The sequence below is a fragment of the Pan troglodytes genome, chromosome 11 (genome assembly GCF_028858775.2).
Source record: "Pan troglodytes isolate AG18354 chromosome 11, NHGRI_mPanTro3-v2.0_pri, whole genome shotgun sequence".
NCBI lineage: Eukaryota > Metazoa > Chordata > Mammalia > Primates > Hominidae > Pan > Pan troglodytes.
Genome location: NC_072409.2, coordinates 92,177,265 through 92,199,649, shown reverse-complemented (window position 1 = coordinate 92,199,649; position 22,385 = coordinate 92,177,265). Strand labels below are relative to the sequence as shown.

Below are 22,385 nucleotides of genomic sequence, written 5' to 3'. Positions count from 1 at the left end.
TAATTTAAAAAATATGTATATATAAAAAAACTTTGTTTTTGTATGAAACAAAAAAGCTGTTAAGTCCTTTACATATCCTTCACCCAACTATATCTTCAATGTATAGTGACACCTACCAACAAGTTTTGAAAAACACACCCAAAGTTAAAAATGGCATTAAAACAAAAACAAAACAAAACGAAAAACCTCCAAGAATTTCAACTTTTAATTTCACTTAAACTGTGACTTTTTCCATCTTTGAGCACACAGAGCAGGTCTTCACTGTCTCTTATAAGCAATAGACAGACGCTTCCTCATGCAGAGGTTATAAATAAAAACCTTCTGCAAGCTGCTCTCCAAAGACAAAAGTCCCGTTGCCCTCAGAGAGCAGACCACCAAATAGATGAGAAAGGAAATGTATAGTGAAGAAATTTTTATCCACTTTATTTATTTATTTTATGGCCAAATAAAACTTTGTAAATGACAGAGTTAGAGGGCCGTGTAGGCAGAGAATAATCCAAGGCAATGGAGAATTAGGCTTGCATATTGAATGATGAAGAGCCCAGCTGAGCCAGAATAAAGATTTCCGTAGGACACCGACAACACTAGAACAGTTGAGTTGAGGGCAGAGTCTAGAGACCTTGAATGTCAGGGCAAAACTTTTATGAGCAGAGGAATGACAATCTAAATGTTCGTAAGTATTATCAGACAGAAATGTATGGAAGGAGAATACAGAGACAGTTTCCCATCATAACGCAGGTGAGGAGAACAGTCAAAATCAGTGTGGTAGTAAAGTTAAATGTAAATGCCATCTACAGTTAAGTTTCCCTTTGTACTATAACTAGAAGAAAAACTGCTTTGCAACAATGTTCAGAAACCCAAGTCTTCTTTGATCTACTTCATATAGTAATGAAAATAAAATGATCCTTTCCTCTGTGTGTACACTAAATACTGCTTAGAGAAACTTCATCTTGATACCATTTGTAAATACTTAAATGAGTCCCATGGTTCTCCATGGATCTTTGCAGAGCAAGGCAAATATGTTTCTACGAGCTAATTACTTGATCCACCCAAAATTCATTCCTATTGTTTCTCTTATAAATTAGGTCTTCACTAAAGGGGGATAAATGTAAAGTACAGGGCTAAGTTTAATCAAATTTTCCTGCCAATCATTTTTGTAGAAGGTTATTACTTGATAGAATAAGTATACTTTATGGTGTTCAGATGTAAGCTTCTCCTAAAAGGTACACACATCAAGTGAAGGCCTCTGTGCTTTTGAATGAGACATTCCCTTATGTGTAATACATTTCTTCTTTTTCCGCCCAATAAAACCTAGCTTGTAAAACACCATCAACTCTGAAATCAACACAGAGGCCTCTAGACAGCAAGTGGCATATCCATTTTCATTGTATTCTGCACTTACTCATCATATATCCAAATAATGGTCATATAAACTAAGTGCTGTCTCCCTTACTACACAATGACATCAAGGACAAGGCTACCTCTTGTCTTATTTTAATGCTGTTCAAACATTTAGCAAAGCTAACTAGCCCACATTAAGCACTCAAAATGTTTATAAAATATTTAATTACAGATACTCCCTGTCCAACACTGTATAGCCAAGATTACATGGTCTCAGTAAAACAAAAAAACAACTTGCAATTAAATACTTCTCAAAAACTTTTACATTTGCTCATCCTGGCCCTTTGTTTTGTGGGCAAGGTGAGCACCATGCATATCTTTTAAAGCTACTGACCTTTCCTACAAACTTGGAGACAGGCCTATTAGTCTTGTTATGGTTCCATATAATATAATAAAGCCCTAAGGGGAGGGAAGTCTTGAACATAAAATAACTACTTCTACTAAATCTTTAACATATTTTATATGATTCCTCAAACACCCAGAGAAAAATTCCTAACAAATAATCTTCCTCTTAAAGGATGTTTTATTTCAACAATCCCCATTCAAACACCTGTTTTAAATTTAAAACACAATCTGCAAGCCCTATCTACATTGCAAGTAAACCATACGCTATCCAAGATTTAGTGTTTTGGGCCCTGATTTGACCCAATTATCAGGGATCTAATGTATGTATACAGGTATACATACACAAAGAAGTTAGGAAGCCAGCTCACTTTCTTTCAAGGGCAGCCTGTCTTTGGTAAGCATCAATCAGTAGAAACTGTACCAGTTTTTTAAAAATTTAAAAAGCAGTAACAGCAAACACTGCAGATTGCTTATGGCATTTAACAGGCAGAGATGGAAATTTGTGTGAGGCACGTAAGATAAAGGAGAAAGCAAGGAAAAAGAATAACAGAAATGTTATTAAAAGCCCTCCCCACAGAGCGAAAGGAAGTTTTACCTATACATATTTTGTGCAGCTGACATAAGTTATGCAACTATGAAAAATTTATTCAATACATAAGGGGATAACCCCTGAAACATTAGTGAGTGTTTTATGACTTTAAGTCTACCAAGATATTTCTCTCACAACATGATTAGACATTAGAGAATAACCACAGGGAAAGCTTTTTTTAAATGAACTGATTTGCAAGACTAATAGTCTCATTCAAAGACAATCCTTCATTCTCCAAGTATCTATTAGAACCTGAGCCGTATATTCCCCCTAACAGCTTTAACAAAAAATAATTACTGTATTCCCAAAACCCTTTGTGTGACAGTTGTGAAGATTTTAAAAGAAAGAGTTTTTAAGGAAAACATGGACAACCTTCACTGTACGCAATAAAGAGACCATATCATTGCCATCTATGCAACACCTGCAGAAATTTAAAGAGGGGCAGCGAGGAGGGGAACAACCACCTTTATCTTTGTTCTAAGACAAAGTGTTCGCCTGCTTCAGATCTCCAGGAGCACCTTGAGAATCCCGTCCTGAGATATTTAATTACACTGAATGATTTGGCACCAGGCCCTTTCCCTGGGTCTTGCTGACTGATAGCATCAATAACACTCACTGGCTGTAATTAAACCGCCAAATAGTATCCCCTTTGCCACTTGGCAGATCAATGTTCTTTAATACTCCAAAGAACAAAGTAGAAAGGTGAGAGGGGTGTTTTTACCCCTCACCTTCACAGTTCATCTGACTTTGTGCACCAGGATATACATATACTGTAGACAATGCATATTTTACAATTCCCCTCAGACATTGCTTAATGAAGAACATGAAGAAAAATCCTTGGTTTCTTATTAATTCATTTTTGCAACTCTGACCAGGGGGAAAACACTGTAAGCCTTTTGGCAAGAGTATGCACTGCTTTCACATAGCTTTGGGGCAACATTTGGTTTACAGGTCAAAAGGGTTTCTAAATTAAGTTTGCATATAGCAAAAAATTTTTTCCTTTAAAAAATTATAGCATAAAATGTGTGGAAGCTCTTATAATAGAGCAAATTCCCATTTATTGAGGCCCTGGCTAGAAAGCTCAAATATCAAGACACTGGGTAGGGAAGGAAGAGGGGTTTGGTTGGCAGGCTATAAAAATAAGACAAATTTTTATTAAATTTTAAAAGCCACTTTTTTCTTTTCTTTTTTTTTTTGAGATGGGAGTTTTGCTCTTGTTGCTCAGGTTGGAGTATAACGGTGCGATCTCAGCTTACTGCAACTTCCGCCTCCCGGGTTCAAGGGATTCTCCTGCCTCAGCCTCCCCAGTAGCTGGGTTTACAGGCACCTGCTACCAAACCCATCTAATTTTTTGTATTTTAAGTAGAGACGTGGTTTCACTATGTTGTCCACGCTGATCTCAAACTCCGGACCTCAGGTGATCCACCCGCCTCAGCCTCCCAAAGTGCTGGGATTACAGGCGTGAGCCACCGCGCCTGGCTCAAAAGCCACTTTCAGAACTTAACTCCCCATCTCTGTAAGACACCCTTTCACCTTTTTTTTTGAGACAGAGTCTCCCTCTATCACCCAGGCTAGGGTGCAGTGGTGTAATCTCGGCTCACAGCAACCTCCGCCTCCCAAGTTCAAGTAATTCTCCCTGCCTCAGCCTCCAGAGTAGCTGGGATCACAGGCACCCGCCACCATGTTCGGCTAATTTTTGTACTTTTTAGTAGAGATGGGGTTTCGTCATGTTGGCGGCCAAGCTGATCCTGAACTTCTGACTGCCCACCTCAGCCTCCCAAAGTGCTGGGATTACAGGTATAAACCACTGTGCCTGGCCAAGACACCCATTTTAAATGGATAGGCTCTAAAGAACCATACTGAAAATTCTCCAAATACCCTCAGAAGCAAATAAATTAGGCTAGCATAATTGTAATGTTGATGTATTTAATGGACACACAAATGCCCTGAAAATGAGCAAATTGTGTGTGAGAACGTGTATTATTTCTTAGGTAAATCCAGCACTATATTCATTAAAAACACATTAGTGAATCCCAGCCATTCAGCATATCTTGATGTAACCCACAAATGAAAATCCTATTTTTTACAAGTAGACTTGTTTTAAAATAAGCACCACAGACCTACCCAAGTGCAAATCATTAAGATCCACTGAACAGTGTTTCTCAGGTCAGGCCACCATCTGCTTAAGAACCACCTGTGGTGGCTGTTGAAATGCAATTTCCTCAGTCTCTCTCTGCAGATAATCAGATTCAGTAAGTCTTGGTTGGGGTGTAGAAATCTGCATTTTTAATCAACCACCCCACCCCACTGATCCTGATAAACATTAAAGTGTTGGCAGTCTCTTGTGTAAAGGCATTTGAAATAATCCTCAAAACTCTGGGCATATTAGGGTTTCCTAGATAGCTCATAACAATCACGGATGCCAAGCCCTTTTCCTTGCCATCCACTGATTGTTAGTTTCTAAATAAGACAAATGCCAGGTAGCTTGAAAGCAAAGCATTTAGGAATATAAATCACCTGCAAATGCAAAAATGCAGACGTAAAATAAAGCCCATGAAACTCATCCAAAGATATTTCCAAGAACCCAGACTGGCTGGATGTGGCTCAACTGGGTTAGCCTCTTCAAAAAGGCCACTGTGCTTGATTCTATGAAGTTAGGAGCTTCTCTCAATGACTCTTTCTAGGAATATGAATATGGTTATTTGGTTAAGGCAAGCACAAATTTCTAGATAGACATTTAACAACCAAAACTAGAAACTGAAACTTTTTCTGAATTATTAGTTTCCAGGACTACATGCTTGTTCTATTTTTCCTTGCCCTTCGTGCAGCTCACCTGATCAAGAAACCAAGAACAGAACACAAATCCAAGACTTACGCCTCCAAGTCCTATTGCAGCATTCAAAAGAGTTCTTCACAGAAGGAAGGGAGAGGAGGCAGGCAAGTATCAGATTTCCTGTACTGTTTTCAAAATACAGATGACCCTGGAACAATATGGGTTTGAACTGTGTGGGTGCGCTTCATATGGGATTTTAGACCAACCCCTCCTCTTCCTCTGCCTACTCAACATAAAGATGACAAGGGGGAAGATGCTTATGATGATCCACTTCCACTTAATGAACAGTAAATATATTTTGTCTACCTTATGATTCTCTTAACCTTTTCTTTTCTCTAGCTTACTTTATATTGTAAGAACACAGAATATGTAATACATGAAACATACAAAATATGTGATAACTGTTTATGTTATCAGTAAGGCTTCTAGTCAACAGTAGGCTACTAGTAGTTAGGTTTTTGAGGAGTCAAAAGTTAGACTTTTTGCTATATGGGGGCTGCTACCCGTAGCCCCCGAATTGTTCAAGTGTCAACTGTACAGCTCTGTCTCATTGCCCAAAAGCAGCATGTCAAGACACTTCTGGAAATAAAACATCCACAAGTAATTCTATGTAGTACATGCGGGTGAGAACACACACTAAAAGTAATGATAGGAATGGCTGGCAGAAGTGAAAGTAAAAGAAAATGCACCATCCATGCTTTTTAAAAGAGTCTACGCAAATTTAAAGAGAGACCAATGTTAACACACATTTCTGTAACTTTTAAACTAGCATCTGCGACTTACATGAACCTACCAGAAAAACATTGTTGAAGAATGCGTAGCTGCCTAAAAAATAATTTCAGGAAGTTACTACTATAATAATAATTTTACTGTTCATTACAACTGAAATAACTGAATCAATGTTAACTCACTTATCTGCTAAGTATGACCTCCAGATCCAGTTTTCTTCCCAAACTGTACGTCTGGCTGTCTCAAGTGCTCACTCTGCAAGAGGGCAGAGTTCTTCACTCCTAGGCAAAGACAGCTCCACTCTCTGGCACCTAAGAGATCTGGTCCAGAAAGTCTCAAGACAAAGACACTCAAAGGCCCAAATTAAGGCCTCTCTTAGTTGGTTTATTTAGAGTGGTATCTGAGCAAAACAGTTTAACATCAAGAATGTGAAATGGAAAGAAAACAACAAAAGCTACGGCATCAGCCAACATGATACTACATTTCTGATGCTTATTAGCTATTTCATTTTGAACAAATCCCTTTTAACCTGAGCTTTATTTCATCAAAGGGATTAAGTATTTGCCTACCAGAGACTACTGCTGTTTCTGCACGAATTCAAAACAGTAAAAAGATAATAGTCCTATGAAATTTGTTTCAAAAGTAGATACAGCAAAGAATTAAGGGCTCCTTCTTGGGAAGTTAACACAATCATCTTAACTTTGCAAGCCAGGTATGTGGTAGAACAGACTGAAGCTAAACTGACCTAGCACCACTTTTCCCAGGTGATAAATGAAAGAAAAGCCCTACCCCACATTCCCCTTAAAAAGCAGTGGGAAAGTAAAGCAACAAGGGCTAGCACTGTGATGTTCAGCTAGAAAAGATTTTTGTTTTCTTCTTGTAAATCTGTCTGAGTTCATTGTAGATTCTGGTATGTTTATTGCGGCACTATTCACAATAGCAAAGACTTGGAACCAACCCAAATGTCCAACAATGATAGACTGGATTAAGAAAATGTGGCACATATACACCATGGAATACTATGCAGCCATAAAAAATGATGAGTTCATGTCCTTTGTAGGGACATGGATGAAATTGGAAATCATCATTCTCAGTAAACTATCACAAGGACAAAAAACCAAACACCGCATGTTCTCACTCATAGGTGGGAACTGAAGAATGAGAACACACGGACACAGGAAGGGGAACATCACACCCTGGGGACTGTTGTGGGGATGGGGGAGGGATAGCATTAGGAGATATACCTAATGCTGAATGACCAGTTAATGGGTGCAGCACATCAGCATGGCACATGTATACATATGTAACTGACCTGCACATTGTGCACATGTACCCTAAAACTTAAAGTATAATAATAATTTAAAAAAAAAAAGAAAAGATTTTTGGCCATCCAGATCAGTTTCAATTTATCTTATCTCACTGTTATCTTAGAAATCAAACTCAAACACATTTGAACATCTGGTTCAACTATTTTCAGTGTCTTCTATCATGATGCACATGGTTTGCTTGAATCTCTTCCTCAGCCTCCTTATTATTAGGAAACCAATTTTGCACTTAACATTCTAGACCTGTGAGCTGTTATAAGGGTTCTGCCTCAATGACTCAAATTTCTGATAAACAAGTAAGTTTCAGTGACATCCCCACCACATGCCCCTTTCAATTCCACACGTGCACACACACACAGACAGCAACAATTTCCTAAACCTATACAAGTTATTACTTCTGTGGCTTTCCCCCTACCTTACACAGAAGCAATACTCACAAGGAGGCAGTTACTCTTTTAATTCCAATGGAGGTCTTCATAAAACCTGACATTCTCCATGCTGGTTACAGAAATGAAATAGCCAGGCTTTTCTGGTATAGACCATACTTTGCCTAAGTTTAAGCATCTGCCATGAGGGGCTATGATACCCCTGTGGAGCATGCTTAGGTAACAAAATGATCCATCAATTCCAATAAAGATGGGTTCAGTCAACTGTTGAGACTCTTCTACCATCACTATCCACTGTGTGGCTGACAGGCAGGAAGTAAGCAGGGGACACTGCCACCAAGAACCCTGTTCCTCATCCTTCCCTCTTTGTAGGCTCTGCCTCTGCTCCAACAACTGTGGGAAAATCTAAAGGAAATCCACTGGAAGAATGCCTAGTTATCGCCCTTTGAGAATTCCAATTAACTCTCACTTTGGAGGTAGCTAGAAGGAACAGAAGTAACACAAGAGGCCTGAGGACAGGACATTCAAGCTCTGGACCTTACTTGGGCTACCTACCCACATTCCCTAGACCACATTAGATGAGTAAGAAATTTCTGGGCTTTTTGTATGAAAAAAATTAAAGCTGACAAGAGAGCATTCTACAAAACACATGAAGGGCATTATACAAATAACAATAAAAAAGTCATCTGTGACTTCTCACTTCAAATAAGGACTATGTAAATGGGACTCAATATAGATAGAAGCATTTTATTTAAATGTATTGAAGAGGTGCTGATAATCAGATGTAATATACTGTTAAAACTTGACATGTGGCTGTGGAAATTTCCAGAATACAAGTTAACAATGAAGTTAGGAAAACATGTACTCGGTCAGTCTGTATTTTTTAAAAGGCAGGGGAACAATTTACTCAATGTTTCCATTTTTACCCCACTCCTGGCATATACTTTTTCAATTTTTTTTTTGTCTGGATAAATAACAGTTATTAGGCTAACATCTCATAAGTAGGTCAGTTAATTTGAGGCCTGTTCTTCCAACTATTACTTCTAAATTTTCCAAATCTGCTCAAGGTAAAGGTTTTTAAATGAGGGGTACTTTGTAGACGATGATTTATAAATTTCTACCCTTTGTACCATCACAGGAAATAACAAACTACACAAGCCAGAAAAACACTAGGGTGGGTAAATGCTGAGAAAGGTGGCGTTTAAATACAAAACAAACCTTCCTCTCCGAATAAATACTCAAGGTCAATCCCTACACTACTCTGCTCAAAACCCTCCGGTGCCCCTTCCTCACCTACAGAACAAAACATCAGCGCCTTCACATACATGCGCACCCAGAACACACTTCTATAACGCGTAACTCAGGCTCATTTCCCACATTCGCCTCCCATCCTGCTTTCTTTTTGGGCAAATTCTATATGGTGCCCCTATCAACTGCTTTAAAACTTCCATGCCCTACTAAAGTCATGAACTCCCAGCATTATGGCTATCAGAGCCAGTCGTCTCAAACACAGAACTGTGCTGCAGGTATTTTAACAGAGGACCTACTGGGTGGCAAGCCCTTAGCGTAGCTTTACTTACATTCCTGCCTGCATACCCTCTCCTCCTTCTTTACAGTGGGGGCTGGTTTACACAGCATCTAAGAATATTTCCTTCTGGTCAGTATTAACTTTTATAAAAGAACAAATTATAATGATAAAGAAAAACCAACCCAATCCCAATAAACCTGTCGCAAAAGGAGTGTGAACTAGAAACGCAAATCCCAATATAAAGTTTACAGTGGCTATTAAACTTTCAAGAGTGAAAGAAGGCAATTAAAATTATTCTCTCTTCAGGAGAGGTTGCTGCTTTTCATCAAATCATTTTATGCAATAAACATGAATTTGTTTAAAAAGTTAACATTTTTTCTTAATATGCAACTTAGCAGACCATGAAAAGCTTTTTTTCCTCTCCTAAAAAGCAGGTAATGAAAATTCTCAGTGATGAATAAATTATTTTAACGATATAAATGGAAACTTAAATGGTTAAAAGCTCTGTCCAAGATTAAGCAGCCAGTTAAATCATTTTAGTAAGGTAATTTAGACAGAGTAAGATTTCAGAAATGTAGTTCTATATTCCTATGTTAAGGGTCAAGTTCATGCTAAACAGAAAAAAAAAAGTATAAATATGACATTTACTAATGAGGAAAGGATAAGCTAGTTAGAAAAAGGTATAAATTTAACAAAAAGTTAATGGCAATACAGTAGCTTAGAATACAGGTTTCTTAGCTTTGCTTAATCACTCTCAAACTGAACACAAAAAATAGATAATACTATTTATAATATTCTCATTTTTATAATCGAATTTTCCAAATGTGGTTAAATTGTGGTTTATTTCAGTATAAGAAATTTCATGATTGTATACCAATTAATAACTTTTAAGCAAAGGTAAATTTTAGCCTGGTCTATAGCTGAATGATTAAGGAAAATATTTCTTTAATCAAGACCAAAATCGGGCAGTTTTTCTATGGTAGTTAATTCTGGACAGAATTTTTTTTTTCTTTTGAGGGGTTAGAACTTACCAATAACAATAAAACATTCTATTCCCTGAGATAACAGCTCCTTCTTTCCGGATAAATCAACCCCAGTTTCAGGAAAAATAAAGCATCTTAGGCCCATTGTAGAGGAGGGAAAAGCTGAGAGAGATGCTGGGAGCCACGTATCCATTTCACTGTGTTATGTGATAATCACCTATCCAGAGTTCTTTATGCAGAGGAGGGAGGAAGTCTACACATATTCTTGGAAATGAATGATTTTAGTTTGCTAATCATGAATTTAAGTCTGACACCATTAACCTAACAAGTCAAAAGTATTGGCTTTAAGCCATAAAAATTCCACATACTATTTAGATTTTTTCAATACTTAAGACCCCTAAAAATAAAATGAGTAGAGAAAGAGCATGAAGACTGAACACAGTAGGTACAAGCACTCACTTCATGAATAACTCACCAAAGGAAGGATTCCTTTAGGGACCTGAAGGATCTTGGAGAAAAACCTCTCTTCTTCTCACCAGCATACAACTTGACACTTCCATGAGATTGCTCCCGCACCCCCATGCAAACTGTACACATATTACCTTTTCACTACCTTCCCTAGTGAGAATCTTAAAACATTTTTGTAATATTCACACTTTATTTACCATGTCAACACTGGGGACACTGTGGGCAGGCTTAACCCAAAATAGCTGCCTCCCATGCAGTACAGGGATGATGTCATTTCACCAGCAAGGTATGCCTCTGGGAAATCTCATTAACCAGGAAAAAAAGTGACCTTTAGGACAAGAGAACAAGTATCTCGAGACTTTAACCTGTATCTGCTACTACTTAAACAAACAGCATCCTACTATGAGACGGATATGTTGTTTTCAATTTCTATGCCATGTTTTTTTAAAAGCAAAGGCTGGTGAACCACGTTGAACTCTGAATGCTAAACGATCGCCCAGCATGCTCAAGAAAAAACATTAATATTTTGGTTAACAGAATGAACCACAGGAGGATTATTAAGGTAAAATGCTAGAAGACAAACTGAACTTTGCACACACAAATACCAAATGTATAGAGAACCGCCAAACATCTTTGGTGATTCCCAAGTGCTAGGCCTTAGACTTGCTGTCATAAATGACCTGGGAAGCATAATAAAAAACAGAACCTGGAATCTCACCTGTGGACAGGGATCGAGTAGATCTACAGTGGATCCCAGAAACTGTATTTCTAACTCACTTCCCTTGGGATTAAGATGCAACCAAAGTTTGGGAACAACTGCTTTAGGTCCTCACAGAGCCTGAGGGACTTCACTTCACTCACCATGGAAATACTGAACATCTGTCATTTATTCAACACACCAACTACTGCACAAAACCCTACTGAGCTAATGCTATTAGGGAGCCCCAGGAGAAACTGCTAAATAAACCACCGTTCACAGCACTTGATTCACTGTTTCAATATCCCAATAACCAGGAATTTTACCAAACGCATACTAAATTCTAAGTGGCTTGGAGTACACAAACACTTGTATATAATAACCAATCTTCTGTACCTTTCTAAAGTAAAGCACAGTGTCCTGGCAGAGTTTTGATATAACAATCAGAAGACAAGGATTTGTTTGAGTCACAGCTCTTTCTTCAACTGCCTGGTCTTGGCTAAATTGTATGACCACCAAGATCTCCACTCTGACTGTGGACAGAGAACAGTGCTTAAGCCTAAATTACATATGGGTCCCCCTGTAATTCCAAAACTTCTGTGGTTCCTCAAGGGTAAAGAATATAGACTTCAAAGAAGGGGGAACTCAGCAGGAGCTGGAACAACCTGGGAAGACAGAAGCTGAAGGACAGAATTCCTTTAGATGGGCTCCAAAAGATGAGACGACCACAGTTAAACTAAAAATGAGTGTGAAAGGGTATACCAAGAAGTTGGAGCTGCAAAAGCATATGCATGGACGCTGGGAGTAAGATCAGCTTACAAGTAAAGAGCCAGTCTGAGTACAGTGGAGAACGGCAATAGCACTGGCATCACTCCTACAAAACTCAGCCAGATGATAGGGTAAAACAGTAGAGAAACACCATAGAGTTTTGAGTGAGCAGTAACATGAGTAAAGTGGTGCTGTGTAAGAAAGTGGTGCTGACAGCCATCACCAGTATAGATTAGACGAGGGAAAAAGACTTATTTATGGAATAGTATCCCAGGAAATGAAAAGGCTTAACTCAACTTCCAAAACATTCTTAAAGCTGTGAATACTAGAAAAACTTGGCTCAAGACATTGTACAAGAGCACAAAATCTGTCTAATGGAAATAAGTAAACATAGAAAGAACAAACAGGAAAAGGGGGTGCTATATACTTGTGGGAAATGGTCTGCTTTGCCTCTTAGACAAATCTGGGCCAAACTGAGGATGCAACCTGTTATCTGATATTTTTACAGGAATCAAATAGGGGCGGGGAAAGAAGTAGCCTGCTGTTTACCCATTACCCTGACCCACATCTCAGAAAATCAGAAACTGCTGTCACACTATAAAAGCCACAAGGCTTTACTGTCCTTTCTTCCACATATTCAGCCCAAGCAGCTGGGCCCTAAAGAGAAAAGGCTGGATGATGAACAGTAAGGAAGCAGCTGTCATCAACTGTCTCCTTGAAGGCCACGGGCATTTCTCCTGGGGAGACCTATTTCCCCTGCATTTCTACCTTCTTCTCGATCTTTGTGCAGGAGGATATTTAGTAAAAGAACTGACAAACTAGAATGAAATAAGGGTAATTATTTCTAGAATGGAGAAGAGGATAGTTCCTGGGACAAGCCATCTTGACCACCTATTCCATTTTCTTCCCAACTACAACTCAGGACCTCAGAACTAGGACAAATCAGCAGCAACGCTGGAAATCAATATAAATTGAGGAAAAGAAACCTGCAAAAATCTGCTGTAGGATAGAGAGCACACGGTCTGAAGGTAACTGAACACTGGATGTCTTTTTAAAGAACACTTATTGTTACTTAATAGTACTAGTAAAAGATCTCTGACACAAAAAGTATGCAGAGAAATATAGATAATGAGAAAAAGCAGTTCAGACTGAAAAAACTTCAAAACAAACTTGTCTTACACTTTATTGGAAATCTCATTTTTCCCTTCACATTTTGATAATATACAGTAACCAGTTCATTTTCTGATTGGTGAATCTTTTCATAGAACATTTTCTTGCTCAAGAAGTATCAAGAATTCTTGGACCTCTCATACCCTAGTATATTTGGGAACCACTATATACTTTCATTTAGATAAGATAGGGCTGGTAGGCATTTTTCTTAGGGGCCAATAAATATAAAGACTGATGTGTCAAAACCACTCAGGGCTAATAAATTACCTTAACTGGTAATTCTAAGAAAAGCAACTTTAAAGCACAAAAATGACACTTCATTTCCAGATATGTGAAAAAAATGAGCAAAAATCTTTTACACAAATCTCTAAGCAAGATGGATACTACAGTCAGCCTTGACTAACTTCCCCTCACCACTTCAGGCTATAGTCTGAGCTGGTTTCTTAAATCAAGGGTGGAAAATAGGTTCAAACTTGAGTCAATTGATAGAAGTTGTCTGGAACACTATTTTGAAAAAAATATTTGGGAGCCACATCTAGACTCTGTGAGAAAGAGTGCCATGATTGATTGGCAATGTCTGCACTGGGCAGGAGAGAGCAAATTGATGGTACAGCTAACTAAGAATTTGCTAGAGGCGACATCCCTCTTATTTTCTAAAGGAAAAGAAATCTATGCTGTGAATTAGATTAGCTCCCTCTCAAGAGAGAATCTACATAAGAATTTCAAAGATTCACAAAAGCAGCAAAGTATGTACAAAATTATTTACTGTACGTCTTAAAAAGAAAAACAACAGAAAAAATAACCTGTGTCATGTAAGTTCCTCCAGTCAGTCTCCTCAAAGCAAGCTGAATTAGCTAGAACAAACTACAACTCAAGCACCAAATCTAGCCTGCCACCTTTTTGTATAACTCATGAGCTAAGAATGGTTTTTACATTTTTTAACTTGGAAAAAAATAAAAAGAATATTTGTAATACATAAACATCTCATCAATCTCAAGTTTCATTGCCCATAAATAAAGTTTTATTGGATAACGGCTGCATCCATTTGTTTATGTAGTAGCTATTACTGCTTTCATACTATAAAGGCAGAGTTGAGAAGTTGTGACAGACTGCATGGCTCGCAAAACCCTGCTTATTTACTACCCAGACCTTTATAGAAGAACAAGTCTAAGGTTTCCTCAAGTTATAGGGCAAGTAATTCTCTATAAGGGAAGGAGACTTGATTCCGTAGGCTGCCTAAAACATTTATCTAAGAGAGTTGTTGCTCTGTCCCCCTTTGCGAACACATGAATGATTATATATAGCACTCTTGAACAGTTTCTTCCATCTTGCAACAAACACCAAAATTCCACTATATCTCCCAGGTAACTGTTTATATGGGGGCCCAAAAGGAAGAAAGGAAAGAACTACAAATAAATCTTAATTTTTTTAAACTTCTGTTCTGCAAGTAGATATAAAAAAACTTTAAACATACTTTTATTGTTTTGGTTTGAAGTCTCAATCCATTCAGGGTGTTGATAGCTTTCTCTGCATCCTTGGGGTCAATGTAGTTCACAAAGCCATATCCCAAGCTCTGCCCTAATGAAAAGGAAGGGGAAAAAGGCATATATTAGTTCTATACTGCTGACAGAGATCAACTTTCATTTTGGCATATGGTCTTGTCATTAACACCAGCATATTTCCTCAACAGTAAAAAGAACTCTCTATTAATTCTAGAAATATACATGAAGTCTTTATGTCTCCTGTCTACTACATTTTCAAGTTTTACAACTCAGCAAGCAGTGCTGTTTAGGAAAAAAACCACACACCCCCAAAGGATTCCACCATCCATGCCCTGCCTGAGCCAGAGTATACCAGCAGCAAGGCAAGGTCAGCTTCACAAACTGTGGGGATAAATCTCTGTGCTATGGAGAGGGCTTAACAGGCAATACCTTTTCAGCTTCAGTTTCCTTAGCCATAAAAATGGGAAGACAGAAAACATCAACCAAGAATCTGTCAGTGTTCAGTGAATTGTACCCTGACATATTTACAGCCTTTACCAAGTACAATTATGTCGGAGTCTAAAATGGTGAAGAACCATGTGTGGGCGTGTATACATGTAAGTTTATTTTAGACGAGGGCTTATCTTCAAATACACTCAATCAAATTTCTCCAAAGAGGGTTTTATGATCTAGATAAGAACAGGAAAATATGAACACAAAAGACTTACAGGGATGACATCGAAGACAATGAGAACATATAGGAAAAGAAGAAATAGAACATAAACAAAAATAACAGGAGAAAAAAAGTCTAGAGTAAAAGTTGCTTCTAAGTGTTTGTTGTTGTTGCCACCCTCCCCCCATCTGAGCCCTCTCACTCTTGGTTCACTGATGCCCTAGATCTCAGAAAATGGGAGCTATCAAAAGCAGGTGAATCAATGGAATGCAAAGATAACTAAAGTCAATCGCAACGGTCTCAATTTTTCAATGAAGCAAGTTTCTCAGTTTGAAATGGCAAGAAACATTATACAGGTGACAAAAATGGCATAAGAAAAGTTTAGTCTACAAAAGTCAAAACAAACTAAATGACGATTTCCCAGATGCCCAAGGATGGTCCAAATGCTTTTACTAAGTACTACTGTTGCATCAATTTCATAGGGAAGTGAGGTATTTTTTCTTGATGGGGCACCGTAGGTGCAAGTGGTTATCAATGTGGGTTTTTAGGACAGCTACTCTGGTTGTCCTAATGTGGATACTTGTTACCACATAAACGAAAAGAGAAGGCTAAATATAGTGCCCAATATGAAAACTAGTGATTATATTTTGGGACCACAATCAGAATTTTGGATAATCACTGCTAATATATGTCCTCTATCAAAATGTATTTTTTCCTTTTTAAAAAAGAGAAAGGAATAGAGAGCTAAAAATTAATTAGGTTAATTTCATCTCACACTAAAATTGAGGTTTTATTTTACAGTTCTAGTAAAGAGTCACATGTGAAGCCACTGTATTTTTAAGCATTCAGCTTTTCATTAATTCAACATTTATCATGTGTCTACTGCATGCATTGTGCCCCTCTTATGAAAATGTGTTGCAGTCCTATTGTCATTGAGTAGAATTAAATTGGCTGAATGTAACAAAATCTGCTCAAGGAACCAGCTTATAGTGGAAAGATAGACTTCCAATACCGGCTCTGGTGTTTACTGGCTCGCAGTTAGCTGTGCAACTTTGAAGAAGCTACTTAACACCTCTCTGAACTACAGCTTCCTTCTCTCTAAAACGAGGGTAATTCCTACCCAACTAGGTTGCTGATGCAATGATGAAAATATTCATTAATGATGAAAGTGGATCGTCACCCTAGTCAAAAGATAACATGAGAAAAAATAACATGCTTACTGTTAAAGATTTTAAGTATATTCATTTAAAGTTAAATAAAAAAGATGCCACAAATATAACAGAAAAAGGGCAATACAAATATAGTTTTGTCATACTGCTATTCTATGACAAAATATATCAATTGTATCAGCATAGTCTAATTGCCCTTTCTACTGATAGATACTCCTCCTCCTGCATCTTAGCAGCTTCTAACCCCAGTGCATTCTCAAACTTGACTGCAATGGAATCATCTAGAAAGCTTAAAAAAAAAAAAAAAACTAAAACAAAAAAACCTGATCCCCGAATCCCACTCCCAAAAATAGATATAGATATATATACATATACGTGTGTTTGTGTCTGTATATATATGTGTATATGAGATGAGATCTCACTACATTGGCTGGGCCGTGCTTGAACTCCTGGACTCAAGCGATCCTCCCACCTTGGGCTCTGATTTTATCAGTCTGTCATGAAGCATTGGTACTAGCTTTTTAAAATCCTGGTGACTAACGTACAACCACCATGTTGAGAAATCACTGCCTTAATGGTGAGAACCTAGCTGGGGCTACAACGGGGCTGCTGGGAGGTCTAAGAAAGGTCTTGCAGGGATGACTGCTGTTTCACAGTTGCGTTGTTTAGGTACACATGGATGTGTTTCTTCTAAAATCTTCAAGTTACCTATTACTTCAAAGAAACAGTTTATTGGCCTCCTGAGGTCTGTCTGGGGCACAGGAGTGCCTACTGAGACTAGATCACTGGGTAAAGTGAAAAGCCTGTCTTGCTTACTTCCTACTTAGCTGTTTCCCACTCTAGCCTCTGAACCCTTACTCCTGCCCTGCTGTAGGCAAGGAAACATTTGCTAAACGAAAGAATGAGAAACTTACTGATGTTATTTATTTAACCAAAGGTATTATCATCATCACCACCACCACCATCAGAAGACCCAACCATCAAATGGGTCTTCCACCTGATACCCTCAAGCAATCGTGACTAGCTATATGAGTCAGTCAAATATCTAGTATCTGTTAAGTTGTTTATACTCAGAAATATTTATCCCCAAATGACTTTGCCTCCTTATAAAAAGTTTCTTATTTGCCTAGTGGTATTATTAGGATGAGTGCCACTCAGAATATGTTTGAGGTAAGCAAAACTGTATTATTATCCTAAGCAAAATAATATGAAAGGGGGTATCTGCTATTAAAAGACTGCATTCCTAAACCTACCGTTGTTGGTGTATTAAAATGTTGGCACTATAACAAAAGGGAGTTAGAACTTTAAATTACTTTACAGTGAAAATCTGTAATCAAGGCAGCAAATATTTATTGGATGTTTAAAATATATTAAGGGCATCGCAGATGATACCAAGATAGGCAAGCCTCCCCATTCTCACCTTTTAGCTACATGGTATTTTACTGTTTAATTGTAGCTTCACATTAACCATGTTCGGTATTCAGATTCTTCTCCTACAAGGTAGAAATGATATCTGAAGCTTGGCAAGGTCAATCAGCTTCTACAAATCAAAAAGGCAGGGAGGAAGTAGTAAAGTCAGGACTTGAAGTCAGGACTTTCAAATGCTGTGCTCTACTCCACTCAGTTAACTAGTTTATACCTGAACTGAGACTTCAGGCATATTGCGTATAAGCCCAGGACTAGTTTGTACCCAATATGCCTGAAGAATAACGTAACCAGGCACTTCTGACACTTTTACCGCAAAAGTTGTTTCTTGTTTGATTACTATCTCAAACTTCTGTACCTTTTGTACAAATATCAGTTTTACTATATATGAATTTCAGCGCCATTATTCATTCCTATGACAACATAAATTGCATCTTATTTATATAGTGTATATTTCTGGTTATAAATGAGCGCACAGTTTTTAAAAATAAAAGCAGTAGCAAGGCAAACATTAAAAAAAAAATACCTAACCTACCCCTTCCCACTCTTATATTCATCAGTAACAGTCATGGGCCACCAGGGAAGGCTTGGAAACCAAGCATCACTTATCCATATCATCCAAACCTATTTTTCAAGTCTCTCTGAATTTAGAATGTGCATACTGATAATCCCCAAACTAAGATTCATTTCTTTAAAAAGTTTTATAAAATGCTACATTTAAATTCCAAGTACAACCATTATGGAAACCAACATGATTAAAAGACTATTCTGACCAAAATGACAAAGCTAAGGCTCTTCAAAAAAAAAAAAAAAAGCCCTTAAGAAAAACAAATCCTGTCTTTAAATGCCAAAAACTTTGCCTGGTAACTGAACATAAAGAAGAGGCTCAACGCCACGTGTCCTCAGCTATTCTCAGAAGCTACCTGTGGTCAAGTGTTCTTAAGAATTTTCAAACCATTAATTCAAATCTTTTTTCTTTTGAGGCAAGGTCTCTCTCTCTGTCATCCAGACTGGACGGCAGTGGGCATGATCTCGGATCACTGCAACTTCCACCTCCTGGGTTCAAGCGATTCTTCTGCCTCGGCCTCCCAAGTAGCTGGGATTACAGGCATGCATCACCACACCCAGCTATTTTTTTGTATTTTTAGTACAGACAGGGTTTCGCCATGTTGGCCAGGCTGGTCTCGAACTCCTGGCTTCAACTGATCTGCCAACCTCGGCCTCCCAATGTGCTGGGATTACAGGCGTGAGCCACCGTACCTGGCTCAAAGTCTTGATTTTAATGGCCTTGGTAGGGATTCTAGAACTTTTGCTATATTCTGTGCTGCACTGTTGTGTATGAATGCCTTTTGTTTCACACGCTTCTTTTTAATCTAACATATATGCCACAGAAAAGAAACCCTTCTTCACGAGAGATAGAAAAATAGTTTATAAAATGCTCCTGGCACAAGGAGAACAGTTATAAACAGGCTGGTAGAAATCATGGTCAAGGGATCTATACCACAGAGCTGAAGCACTCCACAGGCCTCTGAAGAGGACCAAAGACTACTGAGAGCAGGGTTCAGAGCAAGGAGAGGAAAACAGGAAGAAAACCCGTTTAGTGGCAAAGTGCTACTGTGGGAAACACAGTAAATGGCAATATATTCCAAACTGTGTGTAATTCAAAGCATCAGCTATTCCCCTGCCACCTACATTGTTTTAATACCCTACTTTAATTAAAATTTTAATTGCATATTTTAATTAAAAATACACAATCTTCTGGACCTGTTTCATTCAAAGGTCACTTTATTTAGTCTTTTCTATTTTAAATTACTACCAATGTTCAGAAAAATCAAATTACCCCCTCAGGTTTAAAGGTAAAGGCAAGAGACTACCGTAATTCTTGATTAAAAGTATATTAACTTTATCCAACCAATATTAAACAAGACCCTCAACACAAAATTGTGGAGAATAAAATTTTGGATTTAAAAAAAAACAAGAGTCACCCTACAAATTTCTCATCTACAATAAGCATTCAATAACTATGGGAACCATACTTTTTGATAGGCCCTGAGAATGCAAAGGAGAAAAAGTTCTTTCTCATAAAGCCTATATTCTGACAGGGGGAGACACGAACACATTCTACAGGGTATTAGAAGAAAATAGAGCTAAGGAGAAAAAAGCAGCAGGGGGTGAGAGTGGGGAGGGGAGGAGCAGGGCTGCTGTTTAAATACAATGGTCAGAGCAGGCCCTATCCTGCAGGTAACATTTGATCCAAGGCTTGAAGGAACTAGCTCAAGTCTAACAGTGAAGATGTGCAAGACGTTCTAGCCCAAGTTCTGCCATACCCGCATCACATTCTGCCAGTTCTACCAGCTAAATCGGCCCCTTGTCTGTGTTACCATTGGTTCTGTATTATTCTGGACCTGATCACTGCTACACTATCCTAATAGGACACCCCTTGCTTAGACTCCCATTAATTCCAAAAACAGCCATCTTCCACCAAAACACTGTCCAGGAGAACTTCTTAAAACACAAATCTAACCATACTCTGGTTTCCAGTCACTGTCAGTTTTTTGCTCACTTCTACTTTCGCTCATCTTCTACCACTCCTACACATACACCCTAAAATGCACATTCAGTTCTCTATGTCTGGAACACAGCTCTCCAACTAGCCAACTCCCATGTATCCTTTGAGACTCTCTAAAGTCATTTCCTGCCACAACTTGCCCCATCCCCAGTGCACACTGTACAGTGCTCCTCTCGACTAGTCCTCCCACAGCTTCTTATATTATTCCGTTATCTTTGTTACGTGTGTCTGGGGTCCATTTGGATGCTCCCTCACTAGACTTGCTTGCTCACTAGAGCAAGGACAAGCAGAACATAGTTCCTGACAAAGAGGACCCTAAGACAGATCATTAAATTTTCTGTGAATGACTGAATGAAAAACAAATGAAGGAACAGCAGCATCTGCCTTCCAGGAGCCTGTGGTTTAGGAGATAGTTGCCCTTATAAACATGTTCCTCATGTCCCTACATTGTACCAGATGGATTACAGAACTTGTGGAGACAAGATGCTCAAATGTTATAGTAATTCTGCCTTCATAAGGAAGTCATACGAGTTTTAAATAGTTCATGTAAAATTGTTCGTATGAAAAATTTCTACAAATACCATTAAGATGAAGTCTCAATTTTAAAAAGTGTCATCTAGAGTAATTTGATAGATTTACATAAATCTGTTCCACAAATCAGTAAGTATGAATTATGGGATGTCAGCATATAATTTTGTTGAAAGTACTTTTTCACTAATATAATTAAGTCTGCTGAGACTATTCATGTACAAGTCAAATAAAATGCAGAGTGAATTCTGTAAAAACCTGGTAGTTGAATCAACAATAAAAGGTGACTACACTGATTGATGTGTATCTATTATTTCATTTACAGCAGTAGTAATGTTTTATGAAATAAAAGAATAAAAGCCGTGTGAATCTTTTTCAAATCCCACAGTTAGCAGAAACAGGTCACTATGGTCCTCTCTGTCAAGGAAGACTTGCAACCTGAGGTTTAATAATGCAATACTTTTAAAAAGCAAAATGGAAAGATTCGCTCCCTCCAAACACAGCTCTTGCATAGAACTGCATGCCTTAACGACAAAAAAAAGCAAATAATTTCATTTGCATAAACAAGTTTTCGTTACAAAGGGGGAAAGTTTTTGTTTTTAATAAAGACCCTGTTGCCTCCTAATATCCTTCTCTCTCCTCCCTCAAACACACAATAAAGTTGCAAATATGTTGTATTTCTTCAGATGGACTTACTGTTCTTGGGCACTCATTATGTGTGTCTGTTCAGACAGGCTGTGCACTGCAACTCTGGCACCAAAGCAACTCGCACCAGACTTCACAAAGGAGCTTTCTTAATATCTCAGATCTGATACATAGCAAAACCATGTGGATACCACACAGCAGGGAAAAGGTTTGAGAGAATCTCAGAACAGAGGGATGCAATTCTCTCTAGTCACGTTTTTCTCCACATTTTAATTCCTGACTTAGCCTGAGTCTCCTCAAATGTAGCATGCCAGATGCAGCAGGTCCTTCCATTTAAACACTCAAGTTAAGGTGGGTCAAGTTAAACAGGTCTTCCTTGCTGCCCTCTAATGAGTAAGATCAAATTGTGAGATGGAGGACTGGTGAGATCCTATTACTACAGTCCAAGTCAGCCTTCCTGAAAGCTGGGAGCATTTCTACCAGCTTCCCAAAGGACATTACCAGGGATTATCACAAGGATGGAGAATTCAACCTAGACACTCACATAATACAGAAAACAGATGGCTCACTCGAAGACTCATCTTCCGCCCAAATGCTAATAAAGCTGGCCTGAGACTGAAAGGCCCCAAAGTTTCTAAATGATTTTCAGGACTTTACACATACATGGAGCTAA

At 38.3% G+C, this 22,385-nt stretch overlaps 1 protein-coding gene across 50 annotated transcripts in view; it reads right to left on the bottom strand.

The window, feature by feature from the left end:
- The window catches only part of ELAVL2 (ELAV like RNA binding protein 2), a 159,773-nt gene that overhangs the window by 26,150 nt on the left and 111,238 nt on the right, over positions 1 to 22,385 (bottom strand). For all 50 annotated transcript variants that reach the window (XM_009456399.4, XM_024345604.3, XM_054657994.2 and 47 more), the window contains one exon: positions 14,697 to 14,800. In XM_009456399.4, coding sequence (XP_009454674.1) covers positions 14,697 to 14,800 — 104 coding nt within the window. The remainder of the gene's footprint in view (positions 1 to 14,696; positions 14,801 to 22,385) is intronic.